Source organism: Myotis yumanensis, unplaced genomic scaffold (genome assembly GCF_028538775.1).
Source record: "Myotis yumanensis isolate MYYU_CA2020_CCGP unplaced genomic scaffold, mMyoYum1.0.hap1 SCAF_1, whole genome shotgun sequence".
Taxonomy (NCBI): Eukaryota; Metazoa; Chordata; class Mammalia; order Chiroptera; family Vespertilionidae; genus Myotis; species Myotis yumanensis.
Window position 1 is genome coordinate 189306799 of NW_027223752.1, and position 8246 is coordinate 189315044.

The 8246-nt window shown below is 40.9% G+C and overlaps 1 protein-coding gene across 1 annotated transcript; it reads left to right on the top strand.

Moving 5' to 3' along the window:
- Positions 1-6597: 6597 nt before the first annotated feature.
- On the top strand, positions 6598-7293 carry NAA11 (N-alpha-acetyltransferase 11, NatA catalytic subunit). The gene has a single exon (XM_070409445.1). It carries the CDS (start codon positions 6601-6603, stop codon positions 7291-7293), a length of 693 nt encoding a protein of 230 aa, XP_070265546.1. The 5' UTR covers positions 6598-6600.
- The last annotated feature ends 953 nt before the right edge of the window (positions 7294-8246 follow it).

The following is an 8246-nucleotide window of genomic DNA, read 5'->3' on the forward strand; positions in this document are numbered from 1 at the left end:
GTATGCTTTGCATGTTCAATCTGTGCTGTGTTGGGGAAGTGAAGCCAAGAGAAAACCCAATTGCTAATAACTGAGAGAGAAAGACACAGAGGCAGAAAATTTGGGGGAGAGGAAAAATTTTAAATATACTTCACATTTCTTGGATTAGTTAGAAAGTGAATTATAGACCAGTGTTTAACTGGCAACATGACTCTGGGTGAATTGTTTATCCAGTTGAGACACACAACCTACATTCATAATATTGAGCTTGCTTACACATTCTGAATGGTGAATCAGGGGAATTACCTTAGCAAGGGTTCTGAGAAGCTCTATCAACCCTGAAGTCAAGAAGCTTCCTGATGAAATATTGAAAGGCAAGTCAGTCTCTGTTTTTGCACTAATTTTTCAAACCCAGTTCTGCTTCTCCAAAGTTAGTTCTGAATTTGGTGACTACTACGACTAAAGCAAATTATCTGACCTAGATTGATGGCAGGAACAACACTTTGCCATAAGGCTTTGAATAGATATATCTCTGTTTCCTGCATTTTCATCACTTGTAACAAAGTGATGCTAACTCAGATTTCACAAAGCTTAATTCTCATAATCAGCTAGCAAGGATGGCTGGGTATCCCTAAATTGCAGGATACTTTTAACATGCTCTACTTTGCAAATTAATTCTAGCCTAGAATTACAGGAATAGGGGTAAATAGGGTGGTACTGTATATACAGGGTGTCTCAAAAAATGTATACACAGTTTTTTCTGATAGCTCAATTTATGTTTCTTTTCAGATTTTTTTTTAATATATTTTATTGATTTTTTACAGAGAGGAAGGGAGAGAGATAGAGTTAGAAACATCGATGAGAGAGAAACATCGATCAGCTGCCTCCTGCACATCTCCCACTGGGGATGTGCCCGCAACCCAGGTACATGCCCTTGACCGGAATCAAACCTGGGACCTTTCAGTCCGCAGGCCGACGCTCTATCCACCAAGCCAAACTGGTTTCGGCTCTTTTCAGATTTAACCCATTAGAATTAATAATTATTCAAAGTGTGTATACATTTTTAGGGGATACCCTGTATGCTACTGCTCTGGCTTGATAGAAAATTATTTACTACAATTATCACTGCCCGGCCTGTGATCCTCAGTGGTTGAGCGTCTACCTATGAACAAGGAAGTCACAGTTCAATTCCTGATCAAGGCACATGCCCAGGTTGTGGGCTCCATCCCCGGTAGGGGGTGTGCAGGAGGCAGTGAATCAATAATTCTCTCTCGTCATTAATGTTTTTCTCTCTCTCTCCCTCTCCTTTCCTCTCTGAAATTATCACTAACTCTGAGAAAAAGAGAATCCATCAATTTTCCCCTTTTAGAGTAAAAATTCTAAGTTATTTGCTGTCATGTTAGAGGAAATGACTTTCATTTAGTGAATTCCAACTAAATATTAAAGTATTATATCACAACATCACCTCTCTCCTCTTTGACACCACCAATGGTAAAATTTATTTGTGCTAGACTAATAGTGACAGAATTTTAGAAGTAGGAAAGAGTCAAGATATCATGTGGTTCAACCCAACTAAAACTATACTCGGCATGCTTGTTAAACAAATATTTGTAAAGAAACCTTAGAAAAATAAAATTGAATTTTTTCCGTATACAATCACTGAGAAAGTTTATTAGCTCCCTGATTTTGAGAAAGAACTTCTGTTTTAAGAAGCTGGATTCTGGCATACACATACAAAAAATTAAGTCAACTATTTTCAAAAGTGACAAGACCATGCCGCATGGAGACCACAAAGGAACATTTATAGATGTTGGCAATCAGTCGTACACCAGGAAACCAAAAGCAATTTATGTAGGAGTATGGCATGCTAGATTTTCTCTAAATTTCTATGACTAATTTCTCAAGCAGTTTCATTTTTCTCACATAATCACTCTACTTACTTCACAATATAGATGATAGCACTTGGTTGCATCCACGGCTCCAAAGGGATCATGGAATAAAATATGGTTTTAAAAGCAGCCTGATTCTATAATAGTGGAACACATTACAAGATTTAAATGGGAAAATATGAGATAAGTTAGTTTTCTCCTTTCAAAAGCTAGAGATTATTGTCCCCTTGCTTTTTTGTGTGTGATTCCAGTACTACTGTGCTTAATCTAATTATTTCTAACCCATTTATAATTTCTGCTATTCTGTACTGCTGCATTTCCTTTGCCTTGCCCCAAATTTTGTTTTCATCAAGCATATCTACCAGTCAGCCTCTTCGGGGCTTCAAGGTAACTTTTTCCTTAAAAAAAATAAAATACATTTGATAATAATACTAATCCTTTGCATGAAGCTTTCATATACATTATTCCATTTCATTCTTAAAACCAAGTAGCAGGGTTGATAAATAGATTTCCATCCTCTAGAGGAGAGAAGAGAAAGCCTGGAGAAGTTAAATGGCCTGCCCAAGATCACAGCTAAATAAATGACTGAATCAAGAATGTCAGTCAAGTTTCTTTGCAAAATGCCCAGCATGATTTCTTAAAGCCACCTCTTTAGCTGTATCAGCTAGTCTCTGGTCATCACTCCATCTCTATTGTCACTGTTCACTCCCACATCTATTTCCATGTTATAATGTTTAGGACCTTGCGTACAAATAGCTGCTGACACAATAGTAACTACCAGTGACTTCTGATGATCATCAAAGCCCTTATAGTGCTTGACTTCCTAATGGCCCTTAGGGACAACTAGGACACATATATGGAGATGATGGAATCGGTTTCTTGTACCTCTGCCAGTAGGAATTCTATAAATTTAAAGAGGTCTTCCCTTCTCATATCTGAAAACAATGAATCCATGACTTTCTCTGAATATTTTGCCTAATTATCATCCATTAGTAGCTGGAGTATTAAGGTTCTGTATGTCAGACTTGGAAAATATAAAATTTAAATTTACATTAAAAACAGTCAATTACTATAATTCCAATCAGACAGGGACCAGCCAGGAAACCACTCTAGGTTAATTTAAATGAGGAAATTTAATACATAGATAATGAATGATGAAAAAGCTGAGAAGCCAGTCGGGAATGGTGAAGCAACCAAAAAATTAGTAATTGCAAGAAGCCCCTAACACTTTCAGGGCCTCAGGGACAGAGGGAAATGTCTTATTACTGGAGACTAGAAGCAATAGTCACCTAGTGGGAAAACGAGAACTCAAGAGAGGCTGTCTAGTGGGGAGCTAACACCACAGAGAAAAGTAGCCACAGCAGGGAAATACCATTCAGGAATATGCTAGTCGGTGAGGAAAACTCTGGCTTTTCTCACCTTTCCTCTCTCACAGCACTACCCTCCCCCGACTCCTCCAATGGACCTAATCTACCTGGAGTCTAGTTGGCAAGTAAATCTGAGAAACACATTGTGGGGGTGAAGAGTCAGAAAGGAACATTAGTTAGAACAATGGCATAAAAGAGAAATTTAGAGATGTAATTGGTTGCTAAATTATGTTCAATTTACTTTTTTCTTATATAATGAAAATGATCTTCAATTCTCTGAGTAGCCTAGACATTGTAGCATTTGGTACCTAATGTAGTTGGTTAGTGAAAATAATGCTAAGTGTAGAAAATGATGTAGCATAAGTAGAATCATGTTTTCTCATTACTCACTTTAAGCAATAATAATTGCTATCATTACACAAAAATATATACTATAATCATACAATTTACTTGGACCACATAAAGGCTTTACTTAGCCTGTCTTAATATATTTATACCTATAATTACATACTTATATAAGCATTCACTCAAGACTCACTATGCAGCATGCTATTTACTTGTCTCTAGAAAAACAATTATTTCATAAGACAGGGTCATATCCTCAAGAAACAAAGAGTACAGGAATTAAGAATAAGATAAATGATATACATATCGCATAGGTATGATTGAGAGGAAGACACAAATAAAGCAGTAGTTCATTTTTCCATGGAGCAGGGAACCTAATAAGAATGAACAGAAGAGAAGATACTGGAGTCAAATCTGAAGAATCAAAGAAAATGCTATGTCTCTCTGAAGTCTTCTAGGCTTTTCTCCCACAGGCACAAAGATCCATACAATGACTACTTACATCCTACTTTTTTAAAAAAGGAGATTAAATTAGTAATTTTATTTTTTATAATGTATATATTGTTGATAGTATTATAGATGTCTCCTACTTTACCCCTATACCCCCCTCTTCCCAGCCCCTACCTGTCCTACCTTGTGGATTGATTTTAATGCTAAATCATCTGCTCACTTCAAGAAAATGCTTGAAAAAATTCCTCATATTTCCATCCACTTGGTAATGCAAGACACATCACAAAAATATTCACTATTTAAAAAATCTTTAAGGGTTACCTTCTTTTTCTGTCATTCTCAACCCCATCCCCTTGCTCTCCTGCTTTCTGTGTACTGCTAAATATTTTTATGGCAGAGAATCTTTTTTTTTTTTTTTTTTTTTTTTTTTTTTTTTTTTTATAGAGAGGAAGGAAGAGGGATAGCGAGTTAGAAACATCGATGAGAGAGAAACATCGATCAGCTGCCTCCTGCACACTCCACACTGGGGATGTGCCCGCAACCAAGGTACATGCCCTTGATCGGAATCGAACCTGGGACCCTTGAGTCCGCAGGCGGATGCTCTATCCACTGAGCCAAACCGGTTAGGTATGGCAGAGAATCTTTGTTCTATGTTATTTTCTTTTTTAATACAACCCTAGATACTTTTTAATCTTTTAAAAATATGTTTTTATTGATTTTAAAGAGAGGAGGGAAGAGTTGGGGAGAGAGAGAAACATCAATAATGAGAGAGAATCATCAATCGGCTGCCTCCTGCATGCCCCCTACTAGGGATTGAGCTCACAATTCAGGCATGTGCCTTGACTGGAATCGAACCATGACATCCTGGTTCATGGATTGATGCTCAACCACTGAGCCACACCTCCAGGCAAGATGGCATAGAATTCTTAAAATGTATCTAAAAATGCAACTATGATTTATGACAAAGGCAATAATAAAATAAAGTGGAGAACTTTTTTTTCAATAAATGGTGCTAGATGAATAGAATATTCATATAGGCAAAAAAATTAGCTGATCCTTTATCTAAAACATACACAAAATAAATTCCAATGGAGTACATGTCTAAACATAAAATATAAAATAATAAAGTTTTCAGGAGAAAATATAGAAGAACATCTCTGTGAGCTTGGAGTAGGCAAATATTTCTTAAACAGGACAGAAAAAGCACTAACCATGACATTTAAAAACTGGAAAAATTGGACTCTTAAAATTCCTAGTCGATGTCAAAAGTCACCATTAAGACAGTGAAAATTAAACAATAGGATAGAATGATATTCACTATATATGTGTGTGTGTACCTCTCTTTCTCTCTCCTTCTCTCTCTCTTCTCTCTCTCTCTCTCTCTCTCTATATATATAGTCTGTCAGAAGATTCATATCCAGAATATATATACATTTAAAAATATTAAACATTCATGAGAAAAAGACACCCAATCCAATATAAAAATGAACAAAAACACTCTTCACAATAAAGAACATAGAATGGCTAATAAGCATGTAAAAATGGTGTGCAATTTCATTAGTTATCAAGGAAATGCAAAATAAAATCACAATGTAACACCACCACCCACACACAAGAATGGCTGAAATGAAAAAGATGGGGATATACCAAATGTTAATGAGAACATGGAGCAAACACTTTGAGAAACTGCTTGGCAGTGAACAAAGGACACGTTCCAGAACATTTAGGTACTCTATTCCTACTATCCCCAGACTGGAAATAATACATACGGCCATCAACAGTAGAATGGATGGATAAAATATGATACATTTAGTCAATGGGATATCGACCAAGTAAGTTTGAAGAACTCCCAACTACATACAGGTAGCTGACGTGCAGGGATACGTACTTGAGTTTTTTTAAAAAAAGAAGACACAAAAAGAATGTATGCACTATGATTCCATTGATATAAAGACTGTTCGTTTAGGTCTTAGTTATTCTTAGGACAAGGGGGTAGGGGATATGGAAGGGGAAACGAGCGAGGGCTTCTGGGGTGTGGGCAATATTCAGGCTCTTCATCTAAATTCCAGTTACATGGGTTTATTCCGTTTTGTGAAAATTCAGTTAAAACTGAAACGAAAGAATGGCAGGAATGGATTAAACATTATATTTAAAACCAAAGAGATCACAATGAACTATACGTCCCCACCCCCTAAACCCTAAGCCTCGCAGGCACGCACGCACACACACTAACGCACGCACGCACGCACTAATGCACGAACGCACGAACGCACGCACATAAGCACGAACGCACGAACGCACGCACATAAGCACGCACATAAGCACAAGGAAGTGGACACCTCATTGGTTGGGACCAGGTGGCAGACTCCCGGAAGTTGGTTCTTAATACCACCTCTTCCACTTCCGGGCACTCCACCTTCCCGCCTTCTGGCCTCCGGTCCGTGCTGTCCCGCCTAGCCTTCGGCCGCGTGGCCTGGGCCCCTGGACGGAAGCCGCAGGGTAAACCTCGCCCCGGAGATCGCCTCCCCGCGGACCCCGCCCGCGGCTGGCTTCGCTCTTCCGCCGCCATCATGAACATCCGCAATGCTGTGCCGCAGGACCTGATGAACATGCAGCACTGCAACCTCCTCTGCCTGCCCGAGAACTACCAGATGAAATACTACTTCTACCATGGGCTGTCCTGGCCGCAGCTCTCGTACATTGCTGAGGACGAGGATGGGAAGATTGTGGGCTACATCCTGGCCAAGATGGAGGAGGACTCCGAGGACCCCCCGCATGGCCACATCACCTCCCTGGCGGTGAAGCGCTCGCACCGGCGCCTCGGCCTGGCCCAGAAGCTGATGGACCAGGCCTCCCGGGCCATGATCGAGAACTTCGGCGCCAAGTACGTCTCCCTGCACGTCCGGAAGAGTAACCGGGCCGCCCTGCACCTGTACTCGGACACCCTCAACTTCCAGGTGAGTGAGGTGGAACCCAAATACTACGCGGACGGCGAGGACGCTTATGCCATGAAGCGGGACCTCTCGCAGATGGCCGAGGAGCTGAGGCGGCCGCTGGAGCTGAAGAAGGGCCGGTCTGCGGAGCTGGGCCCCAGGGAGATCCAGGCGACCCCCGAGAGCACGCTCCCGGGATCGGAGCTGCCGCGTCTGCAGCGGAAGAAGCCGGCCACGGGCAGCTGTGGCAGTGACAGCAGGGAGTCCAGCGAGTCCACGGACAGCCCCGGAGCCCAGGACAGCCCCGAAGACTCGGACTCCACCTCCTAGGACCTGCGTGAGGTACTCTCTCTTCCTACCCGCTCACTTCCTGCCCGAAATCCCGGCACTCGGCCGCGGCCTGCCCAGAGGCGCCCCTTCCCGACCCGTCCCAGCTCTGCTAGGGTTCCCGGGGAAAACCACCTGGTGGCCTGGGGGCGGGGTGTAGATTGGGTTTCGGGGAACCCGTTGCTCCCTATTGGACGTTAATAGCACCCTGCTTCATATGCTGAGAGTAGATTTCATCAGTAAAAGAAACAAGTGTTAATGCGGCCTTTTTCGGTATGAACCGTGTTTCAGGTTACCACGTAGTTAATGAAATACATTTCTTCTTTATATAGTTGTAACTAATAAATGCAGAAGCGATGATAGAATTACAAAATCACCATTTTGCAGCTTTTGATGAAGTTATATATCTAGTCAACTGTCATCAGTGGCTAATACTATTAGGTTAAAGTTGGAGCACTTTTTAATAATGGATCAGACTGACAACACTTCAAGTCACCGAGCAAGTGTCACATCATTAAAAGGGAGATAACTATTATGTGCCTCCTAATGCAATAGGAAATACACAGTAATACCTATGGAATATTCATGCCCAAAGGAAATTTCATAGATATATGTATGAAATTCATTTGGAATCCAAACAAGGCTCTAGATATGACTGTTACTTTCTAAAATATGTTTTTATTGATTTCAGAGAGTGGAAGTGAGAGGGAGAGAAAGATAGAAACATAAATGATGAGAGAGAATCATCCATTGGCTGCCTTCTGCACAGCCCCTAATGGGGAATCCACCTGTGATCCCGGGGCTTGTGCCCTGACTGGGAATTGAACCCTGACCTCCTGGTTCATGAGTCCATGCACAAAACCACTGAGCCACACTGGCTGGGTTGTAATTGCTATTTTTATTTTAAAAAATAGTGGGGCATGATGCAATTGGTCATGTCCAGAAAGAGAATTTCT

Coding starts and splice junctions, on each gene's coding strand:
- NAA11 (XM_070409445.1), top strand. CDS start 6,601: ATGAACATCCGCAATGCTGTGCCGCAGGACCTGATGAACATGCAGCAC.